The following is a 20,490-nucleotide window of genomic DNA, read 5'->3' on the forward strand; positions in this document are numbered from 1 at the left end:
TATTAAAAGCACAAGGGAAAAACGACAAATAATATACAAAGGAACCCCCATAAGGTTAACAGCTGATTTCTCAGCAGAAACTCTACAAACCAGGAGGGAGTGGCATGATATATTTAAAGTGATGAAAGGGAAGAAACTACAACCAAGATGACTCTACCTGGCAAGGATCTCATTCAGATTCGATGGAGAAATCACAAGCTTTACAGACAAGCAAAAGCTAAGAGAATTCAGCATCACCAAACCAGCTCTACAACAAATGCTAAAGGAAATTCTCTAAGTGGGAAACACAAGAGAAGAAAAGGACCTACGAAAACAAACCCAGAACAATTAAGAAAATGGTATTAGAAATATAAATATCAATAATTACCTTAAACGTGAATGGATTAAATGCTCCAAACAAAAGACACAGGCTCGCTGAATGGATACAAAAACAAGACCCATATATATGCTGTCTACAGGAGACTCACTTCAGACCTAGGGACATATACAGACTGAAAGTGAGGGGATGGAAAAAGATGTTCCATGCAAAAGGAAATCAAAAGAAAGCTGGGGTAGCAATACTCATACCAGATAAAATAGACTTTAAAATAAAGAATGTTACAAGAGACAAGGAAGGACACTACATAATGATCAAGGGATCGATCCAAGAAGGATATAACAATTATAAATATATATGCACCCAACACAAGAGCACCTCAATACATAAGGCAACTGCTAACAGCTATAAAAGAGGAAATCGGCAGTAACACAACAATAGTGGTGGACTTTAACACCTCACTTACACCAATGGACAGATCATCCAGACAGAAAATTAATAAGGAAACAGAAGCTTTAAATGACACAATAGACCAAACAGATTTAAATGATATTTATAGGACATTGATCTGAAAATAGCAGATTACACTTTCCTCTCAAGTGCACATGCAACATTCTCCAGGATAGATCACATTTTGGGTCACAAATCAAGCCTCGGTAAATTTAAGAAAAATGAAATCATATCAAGCATCTTTTCCGACCACTACACTATGATATTAGAAATCAATTACAAGGGAAAAAAAGGTGAAAAACACAAATGCATGGAGACTAAACAATACGTTACTAAATAACCAAGAGATCACTGAAGAAATCAAAGAGGAAGTCAAAAAATACCTAGAGACAAATGACAATGAAGACACGACGATCCAAAACCTATGGGATGCAGCAAAAGCAGTTCTAAGAGGGAAGTTTATAGCTATACAAGCCTACCTCAAGAAACAAGAAAAATCTCAAATAAACAATCTAACCTTATACCTAAAGGAACCAGAGAAAGAAGAACAAACAAAACCCAAACTTAGTAGAAGGAAAGAAATCATAAAGATCAGAGCAGAAATAAATGAAATAGAAACAAAGAAAACAATAGCAAAGATAAATAAAATTAAAGGCTGGTTCTTTGAGAAGATAAACAAAATTGATAAACCTTTAGCCAAACTCATCAAGAAAAAGAGGGAGAGGACTCAAATCAATAAAATTAGAAATGAAAAAGAAGTTACAACGAACACCGCAGAAATACAAAGCATCATAAGAGACTACAAGCAGCTCTATGCCAATAAAATGGACAACCTGGAAGAAATGGACAAATTCTTAGAAAGGTATAACCTTCCAAGACTGAACCAGGAAGTAATAGAAAATATGAACAGACCAATCACAAGTAATGACATTGAAACTGTGGTTAAAAATCTTCCAACAAACCAAAGTCCAGGACCAGATGGCTTCACAGTTGAATTCTACCAAACATTTAGAAAAGAGCTAACACCCACCCTTCTCAAACACTTTAAAAAAATTGCAGAGGAAGGAACATTCCAAAACTCATTCTATGAGGCCACCATCACTCTGATACCAAAACCAGACAAAGATACTACAAAAAAAGAAAATTACACACCAATATCACCGATGAATACAGATGCAAAAATCCTCAACAAAATACCAGCAAACAGAATCCAACAACACATTAAAAGGATCATACAACATGATCAATTGGGATTTATCCCAGGGATGCAAGGATTCTTCAATATATGCAAATCCACCAATGTGATATGCCATATTAACAAACTGAAGAATAAAAACCATATGATCATCTCAATAGATGCAGGAAAAGGTTTTGACAAAATTCAACATACATTTATGATAAAAACTCTCCAGAAAGTGGGCATAAAGGGAACCGACCTCAACAAATAAAGGCCATATATGACAAACCCACAGCTAACATCATTCTCAATTGGTGAAAAACTGAAAGCATTTCCTCTAAGATCAGGAACAAGACAAGGATGTCCACTCTCGCCACTATTATTCAACATAGTTTTGGAAGTCCTAGCTAGCCACGGCAATCAGAGAAGAAAAAGAAATAAAAGAAATACAAATTGGAAAAGAAGAAGTAAAACTGTCACTGTTTGCAGGTGACATGATACTATACATAGAGAATCCTAAAGATGCCACCAGAAAACTACTAGAGCTAATCAGTGAATTTGGTAAAGTTGCAGGATACAAAATTAATGCACAGAAATCTCTTGCATTCCTATACACTAACAAGGAAAGATCAGAAAGAGAAATTAAGGAAATAATCCCATTCACCAGTGCAACAAAAAGGACAAAATACCTAGGGATAAACCTACCTAAGGAGGTAAAAGACCTGTACTCAGAAAACTATAAGACACTGATGAAAGAAATCAAAGATGACACAAACAGATGGAGAGATATACCATGTTCTTCAACTGGAAGAATCAATATGGTGAAAATGACTATACTACCCAAAGCAATCCACAGATTCAATGCAATCCTTATCAAATTACCAATGGCAATTTTTACAGAACTAGAACAAAAAATCTTAAAATTTGTGCAGAGACAAAAATGACTCCAAATAGCCAAATCAATCTTGAGGGAAAAAAATGGAGCTGGAGGAATCAGTATCCCTGACTTCAGACTATACTACAAAGCTACAGTCATCAAGACAATATGGTACTGGCACAAAAACACAAATATAGATCAGTGGAACAGGATAGAAAGCTGAGAGATAAACCCACGCACCTATGGTCAACTAATCTATGACAAAGGAGGCAAGGATATACAATGGAGAAAAAACAGTCTCTTCAATAAGTGGTGCTGGGAAAACTGGACAGGTACATGTAAAAGAATGAAATTAGAACACTCCCTAACATCATACATAAAAATAAACTCCAAATGGATTAAAGACCTAAATGTAAGACCGGACACTATAAAACTCTTAGAGGAAAACACAGGAAGAACACTCTTTGACATAAATCACAGAAAGATTTTTTTTTTTTTTTTTTTTGTAGTACACGGGCCTCTCACTGCTGTGGCCTCTCCCATTGCGGAGCACAGGCTCCGGACACACAGGCTCAGAAAGATCTTTTTTGACCCACCTCCTAGAGTAATGGAAATAAAAACAAAAATAAACAAATGGGACCTAGTTAAACTTAAAAGCTTTTGCACAGCAAAGGAAACTATAAACAAGACGAAAAGACAACCCTCAGAATGGGAGAAAATATTTGCAAATGAATCAAAGGACAAAGGATTAATCTCCAAAATATATAAACAGCTCATGCAGCTCAATATTAAAAAAACAAACAACCCAATCAAAAAATGGGCAGAAGCCCTAAATAGATATTTCTCCAAAGAAGACATACAGATGGCCAAGAGTCACATGAAAAGCTGCTCAACATCACCAATTATTAGAGAAATGCAAATCAAAACTACAATGAGGTATCACCTCACACCAGTTAGAATGGCCATCATCAAAAAATCTACAAACAATAAATGCTGGAGAGGGTGCAGAGAAAAGGGAACCCTCTTGCACTGTTGGTGGGAATGTAAATTGATATAGCCACTATGGAGAACAGTATGGAGGTTCCTTAAAAAACTAAAAATAGACCTACCATATGACCCAGCAATCCCACTACTGGGCATACACCCAGAGAAAACCATAATTCAAAATGCACCCCAATGTTCACTGCAGTACTATTTACAATAGCCGGGTCATGGAAGCAACCTAAATGCCCATCAACAGATGAATGGATAAAGAAGATGTGGTACATATATACAATGGAATACTACTCAGCCATAAAAAGGAACGAAATTGGGTCATTTGTAGAGACGTGGATGGACCCAAGGACTGTCATACAGAGTGAAGTAAGTCAGAAAGAGAAAAACAAATATCAGATATTAACACATATATGTGGAATCTAGAAAACTGGTACAGATGAACCGGTTTGCAAGGCAGAAATAGAGACACAGAAGTAGAGAACAAACGTATGGTCACCAAGAGGGGAAAGCAGGGTGGGGGAGCGGGTGGTGGAGGTGGGATGAATTGGGAGATTGGGATTGACATGTATACAGTAATATGTATAAAATCGATAACTAACAAGAACCTTCTGTATAAAAAAATAAATAAATGAAATTAAATTAAAAAAAAAGATGTGGAACATATATACAATGGCTTATTACTCAGCCATAAAAAAGAATGAAGTAATGTCATTTGCAGCAACATGGCTGGACCTAGAGATTAGCATACTAAATCAGTCAGACAGAGAAAGACAAATATCACATGATATCGCTTACATGTGGAATCTTAAAAAATAATACAAATGGAGCTTCCCTGGTGGTGCAGTGGTTGGGAATCCGCCTGCCGATGCAGGGGACATGGGTTCGTGCCCCGGTCCGGGAGGATCCCACGTGCCGCGGAGCGGCTGGGCCCGTGAGCCATGGCCACTGAGCCTGCGCGTCCAGAGCCTGTGCTCCGCAGCAGGAGAGGCCACAGCGGTGAGAGGCCCGCGTAACACACAAAAAATAAAATAAAAAAATAATACAAATGAACTTATTTACAAAACAGCAATAGTCCCACAGACATAGAAAACAAACTTATGGTTACCAAAGGGGAAGGGGGGGAGGGATAAACTGGGAGTTTGGGATTAACATATACACACTACTATATATAAAACAGATAATCAACAAGGACCTAATGTATAGCACATGGAACCCTACTCACTATTTCTTTATAATAACCTATGTGGAAAACGAATCTGAAAAAAGTAGATATATATGTACGTATAAGTGAATCACTTTGCTGTACACCTGAAACTAGCACAACATTGTAAATCAACTATACTTCAGTAAAAATAAATACTTTTTCTTAAGAAAGTGATTTTTTGAAGAAAGTGGGAAAGGAAGATATTTGAAAGGAGATGGAGAGGACAGAAAAATACAGAGAAAGCAAAGGAAGATTCAGAAACACACAAGAATGGCCCCCACGTTGATTTTTCCAGTACTTCAGGCGATGTATTTAAGGGGAGAGGACTCTGAAGAGTCACTTCTGGGATCCCGTGGAGGTGATGAACGTAATAAGGGACCAAGCTCGAGGGTCTCTTAGCACCGAAGACTCCCCATCAGCGCCGATGACGCTGGCATGGGAAAACGCTCAGCGCACAGCCCAGGAGACGTGCTCTTTATACTTGTGCATGTGGGTGCCAGCACACTCATACACACACATCCACACGTGCACATACACACACACGCCCACAAGTGCACACACGTGCACACGGTGTGTACAGAGACATACAGGCATGCACACACGCAGTCCACATGAATGCAAATCCACACACATGTATATACCCACACAGACATGCACACATATACGCACATATACATTTGCACACATGCCCCACATATCCACAAACACACACGTGTACACATACAAATGTGCCCGTGCATGTGCATACAACACACACATGCCCACATGCACATCGCAAGAATGCACACAGCCTCACAGACACACATCTCCCACACGTACACCACCCACAGACAGAGCCACCCGCTGATCCACACACACGATCTAAACATACATGCGCCATCTATTTCTAAGTGATGGCCAACTTTTACTGTAAATACTAGGCATCATTATAACACCTACAAATGGAAATGTGCGTGTGCATTTTTAAGTGTACAGTCTGTACTTAACGCCTCGTATTTACAATAATAATAGCATCTCGTTTATAAACCCGTCCCATCCACCCTACCCCGGGAAAACAAGCACTTTGGGAAAGCACAGGAGTCCGGGTGCTCCCAGCTAAAGGCCTCGCCCAGGGCTCTGGGAGCATCCCCGTGGCCCCAGGACAGCAGCAGAGCAAACGCCGCCGAGAGCGGTGAGCCCGCGACATGCAGGGGACGGTAGCTGGGGCAGTGGGAACCCACCCGGCTCCCTCCAAGCCTTTAGATCACAGGGAACAGTGCAGCTGCCCCAGCAGGCCTGGCAGCAGCCGGGCAGGGTGCTCTGCAGCCTCAGGCCAAGCTGCGGGTGTGAGGCTCACAGGGTGACCATCACTTCCTAGCAACTCAGCCCCTTCCAGCGGCACCAAGGCCAGCTCTGCTCTGCCTCCACTGAGGCCTGCCTCCTGGGCGTCTCGTCCACAGCCCCGTGCCTCATGTCACCCACAGTTACACCGAAGCCCAGGGATGACCACGGGTGGCAGTTCTTCTGCCTCTGCTCCCACGCAGCTGTCCCCTCTCCTCCGACCAGCTGAGGGGGCTGGTCCACAGAGACAGAAGGGCCAGCGGGAGCCTGAGGCCCCTACCCGACTCCCAGGCGGGCCAGGCTGGGCCTCACTCCCAGTGCCCTTGGTGAGAAGGCTGTGCGGCTCTATGCCCCCCGCCCCGGGCCCCCCATGTCCCTCGGGGCGAAACCTCGGGTACTGACCTGCTTCTCATTCTCATCCTCCAGCCTCAGCCGGTCCTCGATGCAGTTCCGGGCCTGCAGGAAGGCCTTCCTCTGGGAGCGCTCAGCCAGGATCCTCACGAAGACCCCGTACATGTTCACGCCAAGGAAGAGCAGGGCGTTGGCACCGAGCTGGAGGGGAGAGAACATTGCAGAGGGCTACACACAGGGCCCAGCTCAGCAGAGGCTCCTACGCGTCCTCCGACCACCAGCCCATGAAACGACTACGCCAGCCAGACCCACAGTGCCAAGCCGGTTTCACATGGCCACGAGCCAGGCCTCATCCCTCACCCTGTGCAGGGGTCACCTGTGCTATAAGCTTGTCACGTAACGGAACAGTAGGAAAGGACGCAAGGTGTGTCCCCCGAAATTCACGTGGAAGTCCTCACCCCTAACCCCCCAGCGTGGGCCTGTATTTGGACACAGGGTCTTTCAAGAGGTAATCAAGTTAAAATGAGGCCATTAGGCTGGGCCCTAATCCAACATGACTGGTGTCCTTATAAGAAGAGGAGATCAGGACACAGACGCGCACGGAGGGAAGACAGGACACAGGGAGAAGATGGCCGTCGACACACCAAGAAGAAAGGTTTCGGGAGAAACCAGCCTCCAGAAGTGTGAGAAGTAATGTCTGTTGTTTAAGCCACCCAGTCTGGGCACTTAGTTACAACAGCCCGAGGAAACCATTACACCCAGAAGTTTTGAACGTGAAGACAGAGTGGTTATTCCCACAAAGGCAACATGGAAAGCTCTGGAGAGAAGCAGTGAAGGAGAGTTGATTAAAAACAAAAAAGAGGGCTTCCCTGGCAGCGCAGTGGTTGAGAGTCCGCCTGCCGATGCAGGGGACGCGGGTTCGTGCCCCGGTCCGGGAAGATCCCACATGCCGCGGAGCGGCTGGGCCCGTGAGCCATGGCCGCTGAGCCTGCGCGTCTGGAGCCTGTGCTCCGCAACGGAAGAGGCCACAACAGTGAGAGGCCCACGTACCACAAAAAAAAAAAAAAAAAATGGTGCCCACTGTCACCCAGAACACCTCATTGTGACCTGAGCATCTCCATGTGACCTGGGCATCTCCGTGCGACCCAACCATCTCCATGTGACCCCGAGTATCTCCATGTGACCCTGATCATCTTCGCTGTGCCCCTGAACACCTCCAAATCTGAGCGTCCCGCTAGCTGGAGCGTCCATGCTTTAACCCGGTGCAGGGCTGGAACACAAATGCATCTTCAACGCCTGTGCCACCTCTCACAGGCAGTGGCCAGCACTGGCTGCACCCCGGTGCACTGCACTGGCCCCCGTACCACGCAGCGTTTTCTGCGTCTAAAGGACCACCTGCTGTATTCTGGGATCAGCTCATCCCAGTCTGTAGAGGAAGGCGCTTTTCTGGTGGCAGCGGGAAGACCGGCGTATACGAAACAATAAACTGTAGTTTGGTGGAGTCAATATTTAAATGCGTACTGAGCGTGTTTAAAACGCCCACAGGCAGTAGTGAACACGTTTCTAAAAATTCAAACGATAGTGAGTCTTTGCACAAAATGCGCTTCTCTCCCAGCAGACCCTTAATCACCTGTGGCTTCTGCACGCCCCTCCCAGCCTCTATTTAAGGTTTTGAACATGCAGAACATATAACACACAGGACACCTCTCCCGAGATGCCCTCCAGCCCGTCAGCCCCACAGCTTCCGTGACCCCTGCAGTGAAGCGCCCAGCTGTCACTGTCGAGCGGAGTACGCAGTCGGGTGGAGCATAAGGAGTCCAACTGAGGGGCCAGGCGCCCGGGGTCAGCTCAGCACAGGGTGCAGGATGCCACAGGTCACACCTGGCAGATGTGGCTTTTCCAGAAAGCAGGGCCTCAGGTGGCCGGTGGCAGAAAAAGGGGGAAGTGCGGGTCCCTACTGAGGTCTGGGCAGAGACGTGAGGCATGGGCTGGGGGCAGAAGGGCCAGCAGAGGCTGGGCAGTTTGGTCAAGGGAAAACTCAGGAGTAGAGTGGGAGCGGGCTGGGTCACCGGGAGCCCCACCTTGTCACCTCCTCTACACCCACCTTCTTCACACCTTCCCTTTACTCCGGCCATGGTGACCCCCCAGGGACACCAAGGCCCAGCCACGCGGTCACTGAGTACCTAGCTGCCCTGCCACACCGTGTGAGCTGCTCACATGGAAAACAGCCCCGCGGCACGCCCCACAGCTGGAGTCTGGCGGGCAGGGCGAGGCGGAAGCAGCGATCTGGGGAGCGGGCAGGTCTCCCCTGCCTGGTGCTCTGCATTCACATTCACACGCCCAGGGTGCTTCCCCGCGCCCCAGAGATCTTCCCGCAGGAGAGCGAAAGAGGAGGCCGTCCACGAGAAGCTGCCGGCACACCTGCCCCCCTGCATTCCCACACACCCCCAGACCAGCAGCCACGGTGACGGGCACACAGCAGCGACAAGAGGCGCAGCCCCTGCCCCCGTGGGGCACAGAGAGCTATCAAGACGGGCTTCCTAATCAGTGATCAGGGACGAGGGTGACAAGGCAGAGAGAATCCGGCCCAGAGGTCACCTAGAGAGGGCGTTGGTTCACACCCGCACCAGAAGAGAGGGGATGGGGGCAACAGGCTGAGAGGGTTCTGAGCTCGGGGAAGGGTACATGCCGGGGTGGAGGCTGAGTACCACACCCCAGAGCATGTGGCCGCAGGACCACAGGGCGTCCTGGTACTGCCAAGTCCTCACCAACCCCACGGCATCCCTGCTGGCACTACACACACAGGCCCTGAGTAAGGGCAGGGCCCCCCGCTGCAGCGGGCGCGGCACACCCAGCAGACCCGCACATCGGGCCTCAGCATCTGGGCCCCCGAGGACCTTCCCAGAGCCCACGCTGCCCTGGATGCCAGGGCCCTGCCAGGACCTCAACCCTGCACCTTTCCCACCCTTGGAAGGCTTGCCCTTTGAGCTCTCTTCCTTGTCTAGCTGAAACTCCACAGCCCAACAGGACAGCCCCCTGCCCCCTCACACTCTGGAATCGAAGCCAGCTCCGTGCACAGCCCTGTGACTGGGGTGCTCCTCCGGCCACAAGGGAATCCTCGTCTGTCCCTCCTCCCCCGGGGACCTCCCTCTGTCCAGCCCAGCCGGTCCCACTGCCCACTGCCCGCGGGGGCCCCCCCTCCCCACTTCAGCTGGGACCTGCAACTTCCAACCATCATCCTCGACAGCAAGCGTCTGATTATTTCTTTCCCCTGAAAATGAGATCCTTCTCTTAACTCCTCTTCCTCTCCCGGGCGAGCCCATCTTTCTCCCCTTTCCAGCAAAACTCCTGAAAAGGCCTCACCTCATCCCGCCTGGGCCACACCCCAGCCTGCCTTCCCTTCCACAGCTGCCCTGGGCGGGGCCCCCTTCACATCCTGAGCCCAGGCTCAGGTCCCAGTGCCCAGCCCACCGTCAGCTCCCCTCCCCTGGCCCCTTCCCCAGCCTCCTCTGGCCCACGCCTCACACCTGGACCCCCCTCCACCGCAAACTCCACCCCTCATGATGTCTCATCCACACTCACCTCGGGAGCCCAGCCCTGTGCCAAAGACCCCAGATCGACACCTTCACTTGGACCAGCCAGCCGTGCCCCTCCCCAGCCCAACCTTGCATGGGACAGACCCTGGCAGGACCCCTGGTCACCCCCAGCACTCACCCCAGTAGCCTCTCCCACCTCAGCAGACCCAGGCCCCTGGAAGCCGCTCAGGCCTGGGCCCATTGCCCCCACCAGCAAATCCTCCCGGCTCCGTCTCCAACAGACGGGGCGCTGACACCCCGCTGCCGACGGCTGCTTGGCTGCCGAGCTACCTCCTAACCCGCCCTGTGCTTCTCCCAGCTCTGCAGGCTCCCCGCACGGTCCTCTGCCCTGAACCCCTGACCTGCAGCCTTCCTGTGCCCAAAGCCCTCCGTGGCCCAGGCCAGAGGCCCCTACATCCTGTCCTCCTCGTGTCCCCCCGGCCTCGCCTGCTTTCTTAGGGCCTCTGCCCTGCGTCCCTGAGTGGGACCCCCTTTCCCACACAGCGCCTGGCTCACCCCCGACCTCCAGGGCCTCCACTCACAAGGCACCTTCTCGAAACAGCCGACCCAACCCCTGTGTCTACAAATGCACACGCTCTCACCTGGGCTTGGAGTATTCTCCCGCTGACCAGTCCTCTTTCTTTCCTTCTTCCTTTCCTTCTATTGTTTTTAGCAGTTACCGTCTTCCAACACGTTATAGAACATTAACTCACTTGTCACCTTCCCTGCATGCTGTCTAGCCCTCGAGGGGCCTCAGTCTGTCAGGTCCACGACTGATCCGGGAGCCTGGAATAGAGCCTCTCGTATCATACCAGGTGCCTGGTATTTCTTGAATGAATAACTGAGGACACAGGGGTGGTGAGGGGGCTGGGCCCCGTCACCTTGCTGGAAAGGGACAGAGGAGAACTCACACGCAGACACCTGTGCTGCTACCTTCACTGCCCAACCTCTCTCCAGGCTGTCTCGGACGAGACCTGATAAGACTGTGTCCCAACTCTCATATGCCTCGTCAGATGGGCAGTGGGGAGGGACCCCAGCTTTTCCACGATCAAGAGAGGCACAAGAGAGGCAAGACATCAGGCTTCCCTGGTGGCGCAGTGGTTACGAATCCGCCTGCCAGTGCAGGGGACATGGGTTCAAGCCCTGGTCCGAGAAGATCCCACATACCACAGAGCTACGAAGCCCGCGTGCCACAACTACTGAGCCTGCACTCTAGAGCCCGCGAGCCACAACTACTGAGCCCACATGCCACAACTATTGAAGCCCGCGTGCCTAGAGCCCATGCTCCGCAACGAGAAGCCACCGCAATGAGAAGCCCGCGCACTGCAACAAAGAGTAGCCCCCACTCGCCGCAGCTAGAGAAAGCCTGCGCGCAGCAGCAAAGACCCAACACAGGCAAAGATAAAAGCAAGTGAACAAATAAATTTATTTTTAAAAATGGATCAAAAATCTAAATATAAGAGCTAGACTGGGAAAAATATAAAAAAAAAAAAAAAAACAAAGAGGCAAGGCATCAACGTGTCCTAGTGTCTGAAAGTGACGTGGCTTCTGGGGCAGGCTGAGCTGGTGGGAGCTGCTGGGACACAGCCCACAGACACATGCACACATGGACCAGATCACGCAGCCCAGGGAACGGCACTGGAGCGTGCAGGGCAGGCCTGGCAGGAGCATCCCCCTCCCAAGCCCTTGCCCTGCAGGCCCCGTGACCTGGGCAGACGGCCAGCAGAGGAAGCACTGCAGGGAAAAGGATGAGATCACCTGGCGACAGGTGTGCATGGCCACGGCAGCTCGTCAGCCTCTGCCCACGGGGCAGGCAGCCAACCCCACCCCACAGTGGGCACTGGGGGTCCCCCGGCCCCTTGGGAAGGCCAGTGTAGAGCAGGGAGAAGCTGGTACCGCGCAGTGGGTGGGCGCGTGGGGTCATCAGTCAACATGAACTGTCCAGATGTCCCCTGTGGCAGGCAGGGCTCTCCTGTCCCGGCCACTCCAGGTCCCAGAGGGCCAGGCGAGCCTTGCTGGGGCTGGGAGGAGATGAGCTCTGAGGCTGGATTGAGAACAAACAGGCCTGGTCTGGCATGTGGAATGGAGGCCTTTTCTGAGTCCACAGTGACCACAAAGATACAGACCCAGCCAGGAGGTTAAGGCCACCACCTGGAGGGCACGGGGGGAGGGGGGCTAGACCTTCTGTCTGTGTCCCCTCATCCGAGTGGCCCAGCTGGGGACTTCCGGGGCACCCACTCTGTCTGTCAGACGTGTGCTCAGAATCACTGATTCAGTGACTGCAGGAAACCACGACGAAGCGCATCTTTCTCTTAACCGTGACGTATCGATGGTACTCGCAGCACTTCCCAATATTTTGCCCCTCTTGTGACACAGGGCAAAGACTTGGGGGGAGAATTCCTCCTCAGGCGTTTACATCCCTGCAGTTGGCCTGCACTCAGGAAGGCACACAACTGCTCTCCAGCCGGAGGGCCCTCGCCCGCTGCCCCCCAAACCCCACACGCCCTGCAGATGGAATCACATGCCCAGGTCTTGGCTAGTTTCTCAGGCAGGGCTGGGAGCCCTCGTCAAGTGAGCATCTCCTGCGCACCAAGAGTTCTAAACACCGCCGGCACTCCGCCATCCCACGTCCCTGCTCCCTGCCTGGCACGCCGCCCTAGAGCTCGTTCAAGACCCTCACCTTCCACCCTGGCCCCCAGGCCCCGCTGCGCTGCCCTCAGCTCTCCCCCTGCCGCTCAGCACGAGGCCGCGGCAGCTTCGCTTCCTGCACAACCAACAGGGCTCACTGCCCCCCACCCCTTTACACGCACCTGAACGTTGCATCATTATGTTTTTTTTTTTTTTTTTTTGCAGTACGCAGGCCTCTCACTGTTGTGGCCTCTCCCGCCTCGGAGCGCAGGCTCCGGACGCGCAGGCTCAGTGGCCATGGCTCACGGGCCCAGCCGCTCCGCGGCATGTGGGATCTTCCCGGACTGGGGCACGAACCCGTGTCCCCTGCATCGGCAGGCGGACTCTCAACCACTGCGCCACCAGGGAAGCCCCATCTCACACCCATGAGAGGCTGTGAGATCAGTAACTTAACCGAGGAGAACCCATTGTTCAGGACTCTAGGGGCTATGGGAGGAGGGCAGGCCTACCTTTACTAGGAGGCAGAAGGTAAACCTCCAGGAGGCCACACGAGCAGGGACTGCTACAAACTGAAGCAAAGGTGGCACCATGCAGGCCCCAAGCAGGCCCTGGGCAGGTGGGTGAGCCCGGAAATGAGGCCTGCCATTTATGGGGAAGACACGGGCGTAGAGAGGTTAAATCTCCCCGAGGTCCCAAGGCCAGGACGTCCCAAACACAGGCACGTAACTCCAGGGCCCGCCAGGCCACGGGCACATCTCTGGATCCAGGCCTTGGGTGGATGGGCCTTGGGGGCCCTGCACGGGTGGTGGCAGTCATGGGCTTCAGGGCTGCCGGGCTTGTGGCTGGTCGGGGTATGGCCGGGGCCTCACCCGCCCCTTGTCCTGCACACAAGGCCCAGGGCAGGTGGGGACAAGTGCCTAGTGGGAAGTGTGGAAGGGGCGGCAGGGCAGGGGCAGCAGGACGCTCTCAGGGCAGCAGGGTTTCAGGACAAGGACCCCATCACAGGTGCCAAGGAGTCAGGGAGTGGCTGCGACACAGGCAGAACGTGAGCAGACTGTTGCAACGGCAGCAGAGATCCTGGGCACTGGCTGGACACAGGGATCCGGCAGGGCCAGCCCTGGAGGAGGGGGCGGGGCCACTGGAGCCATGAGAGCCCGCGTGAGGGGACCTTCAGAAAGGCCTGCACGGGAGGATGTGAAAGGTGGACTCCAGCCCTTGAAATTAAAACTAGAGTTGAGAAGATCAGAAACCTCCCTTTTGGGATTTTCTCATCATCTTAGCTTCCTTCCTGCCATCTTTGGGGTTAGATTACAAAAAGGAATGGCGAGTCCCTGGGGGGCATAAAAGAGCCTGTGTGTGTGTGTGTGTGTGTGTGTGTGTGTGTGTGTGTGTGTGTGTGTCAAGGTGACTGACCAGTCAGTCTGTCCTCATCTGCCAGGGCCCTGGGTCTCTCACACACACACACGCACACACCCCTGCCATGTGTGTGGTCAGTACCCCTCCCAAGGGCCAAGGACTGCTCGTCTGCCCAGCAGAAAGACGTTCCCCCTGCCCCCCGCCCACTAGCCACTGCATCCCTCACTGGGCTCGGCTGGAGCCCACTCGGGGGGAAGCAGCTGTTCTCCCTCTCCCCCGAAGAGCTCACCTCCCCCGCGGCTAGGAAACCTGAGTGGCATAAGCCCCTACTCCACTGCACTCCACTTCAGACCACCTGTGGGCCCTGCATCCCGCAGGAAAACCACACATTCTCCGCACCCCTGCAGTGAGCTGGGAGTTGCCCCCCACTCCAGCAGCGCTCAGCAAAGGGACTTCTTTGATTTATTTATTTTTTACATCTTTATTGGGGTATAATTGCTTTACAATGGTGTGTTAGTTTCTGCTTTATAACAAAGTGAATCAGTTATACATATACATATGTTCCCATATCTCTTCCCTCTTGGGTGTCCCTCCCGCCCTCCTTCTCCCACCCCTCTAGGTGGTCACAAAGCCCAGAGCTGATCTCCCTGTGCTATGCGGCTGCTTCCCACTAGCTATCTACCTTACGTTTGGTAGTGTATATATGTCCATGCCTCTCTCGCTTTGTCACAGCTTACCCTTCCCCCTCCCCGTGTCCTCAAGTCCATTCTCTAGTAGATCTGCGTCTTTATTCCCGTCTTACCCCTAGGTTCTTCATGACATTTTTTTTCTTAGATTCCATATATATGTGTTAGCGTACGGTATTTGTCTTTCTCTTTCTGACTTACTTCACTCTGTATGACAGACTCTAGGTCCATCCACCTCATTACAAATAGCTCAATTTCGTTTCTTTTTATGGCTGAGTAATATTCCATTGTATATATGTGCCACATCTTCTGTATCCATTCATCCGATCAAAGGGATTTCTTAAAATGGGATCACTGGTGGGAAGGGACGCTTCAGGGAGACTGGGGGAGGGCGTCTGCCAACCACCTGTCACCCCACCCTGGGAACCCCCAGGGCCCTCCCACCTGGAGCCCCCCCATTGTGAACCATTAGGACCAGGTGTCCCCCCCACCTCCGCACCTTGCCAGACAGGAGCTTCCTCACACGCCCAATGCATCTACTGATCCAAACCGGCCACCCCCGGGGTTTCCCCAGGGTTCAGGAGTTTTCCTTTCCCCACGAAGGTCTCTTGGACTTCCCTGGCAGTCTAGTGGTTGGTTAAGACTCCGCACTTCCACCGCAGAGGGCACGGGTTCAACCCCTGGTTGGGGAACTAAGATCCCACGTGCCTCATGACATAGCAAAAAAAAAAAAAGTCCTCCCATGAAGCTCTCTGAACTCGTGGCCCGGCCGGAGGTGCCCTGAAGATGGTGACCACGTGGTTTAGCACCTGCTGTGCAGAAACCACAAGGGAGACAGGCCGGGGGTCACCGTGAGCTTCTCAGAGATGCAGGTGCCCACAGGCTGAGGGATGGAGAGTCGGGGAGGAGGCGTCGGGAGGCATCACCGACCACTCCTGCAGCAGTGATCCCATCTCGGGCCCAGTCCAGCCCGGCTGCACTCCTGGCGAGCCCATGGGCACCCACATCACTCACTGCTCAGCACAGGAAGGAAACAGCGGCAGATCACCCCTCGGGTTCTCCGGGAAGGCCCCAAGACAACACCTGGGCCAGGGGAGTTAGCAGCCAGTCCGGGCAGAATTGCCCAGCCCAGGGGAGCCCACGGCTTCTTGCCACGGACGGCAGTCGGCAGCAGTGGAACTGTGCCCGGGCACCTCTAAGGCCCACGTGGGAAACTGCCACTTGGCCCGGGCAAGACTAGTGCCACGTCTCGGTGCCCCTCAGAGGACCTCCTCCCAGATGGGGATGTCCAAGGGCTCCCACCCCAGGGGGACCCCCCAGCACTGGACACTAGCCAAACGGACGTCTCTTTGGCATGGGGAGACAGCAATCCAGAAGAAAGTCCCTCCTCCGGGGCCCGACCACTGGCTTCTGGGCTCCGAGGCTGGGCCGGGGCTGGCGCACAAGTGACCAGCACGACCACACCCGGCCTGGGGCTGCTTTCCCAGGGGACGATGACACCAGGACCGCTGCGGCTCTCACGGCCTGGTCCCCACGTGGACCCAGGAGTGTGGTCTGCACTGCACCTCTTCCCTAAGGGAGACCCCACGCTCGCGCCAATTCCACAGGGCCCGGGCGGGTGGGGCATAATCCCACCTGGCTAAGAGTCCCCCAGCACAGTGACCACGCCCAGTGTAGACACAGGGCCCAGCTCGCCCCTGGGACCCTTGCCCCCCAAACTCCCCATCTCCTGAGGGGCCATCTCAGAACGGGGGGCTGAGCTGAGAGGCAGAGCCGAGCACCCCGTTGGTGCTGAAGCACGTGTGCGCTGAGTTTCAGACATTCACACCCCCGACGCTCTGTCCCCCAGTGGAATTCCGCTGCGCTGGGCTTCCCGCAGAGGCTCCTCTGCAGGGCGCTTGGTCAGCCCCAAGCATGTAAAGACAGAAGAAGCCAAACAGGGAAAGCACAAGCGCCTGCGTCAGACCTGGACCACCCGGAGGGCCCTGCCCCATCCCCAAAGGGCCTCAGGAAGGAAGGGCAGACACTTCAGATTTACAAGCTGGGCAGTTAAACGGGAAACGTGTGCCCCTGGTGTCCTCAGAGGGACCCTTCATAAGGGGAAATAACACACACACACCACAAAGAAAAAAACAAAAATTTTAAAAGGTTCATGGCAATTTGGAAAGGAGTTCAAATATCTGCAGAAGATCGTCCCCCCGTCACTGCACCCACACCCCCAGTTGCTGCACCCACACCCCCGGTCGCTGCTCTCACACTCTCGTGGTCTCCAGGACAACATCCCGCCTCCACGGCAGGCCTGAGACCCGAGGAGCCCCGTGCTCTGCCCACTTTCCCAGGCCGGCCGCTCCCCTGTCCCCCTTCCCCCATCCACGTACAGAGCGTGTCGCACCCCAAATGCCCCCGCGGCCCACGCAGCACGCAGCTCTGGGGAGCCCACGCTCTCCCCTCGGCACTCCTCCCGCTCACTGATGCCTCTGCCCGCAAGGGTTCCCCTCCTTTCACTCGGCGGCCTCCTGACCCCCCAATCCCGAGGCACCCCAATATCACCCCTACTCAGCATTCAAACTCCTCCACTGAACTTGATCCATTTTCAATCTGCTGCCGCCCAGACTGTCCCCAGCACGGGACCCGGGGCCCGTCCTGCAGAGAAGCCAGGTGTGTGGACTCGAGGGTGCGGCTCGAGGATGTCCTCCTCAGTCACAGAGGGCAGTGCGGTCACAAGACAAGGAGGGAGCTGCTGCCCAACGCACCCACCCCCCGCTCCACCACCCCCTGACTCCCCACGTGCCTCCCACCCCACCCTGCAGAGCCACTGTGCGTTTGGTCTGTGGGCCAGGCCCTGAGACCCCTGGGTCCCTCTCACCTCCTTTCCAAGGGTGCTCACAGGGGGACCCATTCATTCCCACCTCTACTCAGTCACCGCAAGCCGGGTGGCGCTCTTGTCTTTTCAAGCAGAGCTGGCTTTTCCACATCACTCACAGGTGTGTTGTCAAATTAATGTAATTGCTTCTTAGCTCTGTTTTCCAATTAATAGAAGTATTTTAGGGCTACCATCTTTTGAAAGAAGAAGGGCAGAATGTCGGTAACTGTTGGAGCTGAGGGCTTCTACCCAAGAAATCACCACGCTGGTCCTTCTACTCTTGTGTATGATTGAAGTTTCCGTAATAAAAATAAAATAAAAACAAGTTATTTTTTAAAAGATGCTGATGGGCTCTTGTGAGCTCCTGCCGTTGGGTTTCTAAGCCCCAAGGCTGAGGCCCGCTGGGCTGTGGTCACCACACCTAGGTAGGGGCGGGAGGATCCAGGCGCAGTGCTATGTAACCCTCGGCATCTTCATCAAGGGCACCTCCTGGTGTTGGGGTCCCGGCTCACCCCACCTGCTGGCGCACGAGTGAGCTGGGCCACAGGACCGTGTGGCTCCAAGTCCCACCCACCCATCCACAGCACCTGCAGTATTTCAGCGCCTCCGTTCACCTTTACACACCTGGACGCCGACTCTATCCACAAAGAAGATCTCACCCCACTGCCCATTTCTGACCCTTGAACAAACTGGACTTCAGAAAAGGGTCCCACCGCACAGGGTGCTCCCGGGACACAGTGAGTACCCAGGAACCACTTGTGATTCCTGCAGGTAAGGATCTGCTTTAAAATAAAGCATCAGGGGCTTCCCTGGTGGCACAGTGGTTAAGAATCCGCCTGCCAATGCAGGGGACATGGATTTGAACCCTGGGCCGGGAAGGTCTCACATGTCGCGGAGCAACTAAGCCCGTGCGCCACAACTATTGAGCCTGCGCTCTAGAGCCCGCGAGCCACAACTACTGAGCCTGTGCTCTAGAGCCCGCGAGCCACAGCTACCGAGCCCGCACGCCTAGAGCCCGTGCTCTGCGACGAGAGAAGCCACCGCAATGAGAAGCCTGCGCACCCCAACGAAGAGTAGCCCCGCTCACTGCAACTAGAGAAAGCCCGCGCGCGGCGATGAAGACCCAACGCAGCCAAAAATAAAAAAATAAAATAAATAATTTTTTAAAAAATTAAAAAAAATAAAATAAAGCATCAGAGATATTTCCAAATCCTTAGGCTAAACCAATGATTCCCCAGATGTGCTCACTGAGCTTCTCATCCACGCAGCAGGACACGTGTTTGGGAAAGCAGCCACCTTGCAAAACAAGTTCAAAGAGCACACATTTCAGATCCCTTTGGCCACGGTTGATTCAGGAGGCAACGCCTTCCCTTAACAAGAGAGTGTCTCTCCCATAAGGGAACTAGGCAAAGGCACTAAGAAAAATGCGCTAACGATTTCACAGAAGGTCATCACTCCAGCACAAGGCTCCCCCTCCCACCGATGCCCACGACCAAGTTCTCCCAGCAGCAGTGGGCAGAGTGTCCCAGAGCGGACGCCTCCCTCAGATGCTCACGTGCAGCACAAGACTGCCAGTGCAGATGTGAGAAGCACCCTTGGAAGAATGCAGTCTCACACGGGCTCATCAGGCAGCTGCTGAGAAGGGCGCTAGGGGGACAGTGCACGGGACAAGAGGCCACACAGGAGGGCCGGCCGGAGGGCCAGGGTCCCAGGCACGGCCCAGGTGCGAGGGGGCAGGCCCTGCTGCGGTCGGTCATTCTCCTTGTCCAGAGTGTGGCATCTGACATCCCCCACCCTGGGCACATGGTGCCTTGGGCCCCATACGAGCCACTGCATGAACAAGACCCACCCATGCATCAGAGTCAGCTGTGCTCCCGGGAAGCCAGGGTCTACGTCAGCAAAGGAAAAGCTGGACCCTGATATAGTCACTCTGTACTTCAGAATCAAACGAGAAAGCTGCCTTCAGACTGGGAACGTGCCCACAGGGAGGGCTTCCCCCTCTGCAGGGTGTGGACAGCAGGAGGGAGCACCCAGCATGTCCAGTGACCCTGACGCACCACGGATGGGAGTCCCGTCCCCAGGGTCACTCTCCTGGGCATGCTGTCCCCCTGCACCCGGATCCCTCACCTGGACATCCCCTCCACCTACCTGCACGAGGGGCCCCTCACCTGGGGTCCCTCATAAGCACCCTGGTTCTGGGCCTGCAGCAGCCCCGCTGCCCACAGGATCCCCACAAGCCGTGACTGCCTGGCCAGGCCCCCTTCCAAGCTGCACTGCCCACCTCGGCAAGTGCCCCCGACTCCAGATCTAGACACACAGCGGCCCTGCTTGCTGTCCCTGCGCCCAGGCTGTGGGCCCTCAGACCACAGACCCTGTACCAAGCCTGACACAGGCACACCCGCGTGAACACTCACACCCCTGACACCAGGATGCACGCACGTGTGTACACACGGGCACCTACGTGTGCACACACAGGCACGTACATTACACGTGTGCACTCGTGCACGCGCACACGTCCACAACACGCGCAGGCGCGCGCAGAGGCCCCGCCCCCAGAGCTACAGGCATGCTCTGCACAGCCCCGCCCAGAGAACCCTGACAGCTGGGTATCAAGGCAGATACCACCACTCTCCAATCCAAGAAGACAGGGTCCAGGAGGGAAGGGGACAGAGCAGGATGCAGGGGGGACGA

General features: G+C 53.5%; 1 protein-coding gene across 2 annotated transcripts in view; it reads right to left on the reverse strand.

Moving 5' to 3' along the window:
* Positions 1 to 20,490, reverse strand: part of ADCY1 (adenylate cyclase 1) — a gene marked incomplete at its 5' end in the record, with an annotated part of 117,883 nt that overhangs the window by 90,164 nt on the left and 7,229 nt on the right. For both annotated transcript variants that reach the window (XR_013829754.1, XM_079931484.1), the window contains one exon: positions 6,743 to 6,892. Coding sequence is in view for 1 of the 2 variants with exons in the window: in XM_079931484.1 (XP_079787610.1) it covers positions 6,743 to 6,892 (150 nt within the window). The remainder of the gene's footprint in view (positions 1 to 6,742; positions 6,893 to 20,490) is intronic.

Source organism: Stenella coeruleoalba, assembly GCF_951394435.1.
Source record: "Stenella coeruleoalba genome assembly, chromosome: 9".
Classification (NCBI taxonomy): Eukaryota; Metazoa; Chordata; class Mammalia; order Artiodactyla; family Delphinidae; genus Stenella; species Stenella coeruleoalba.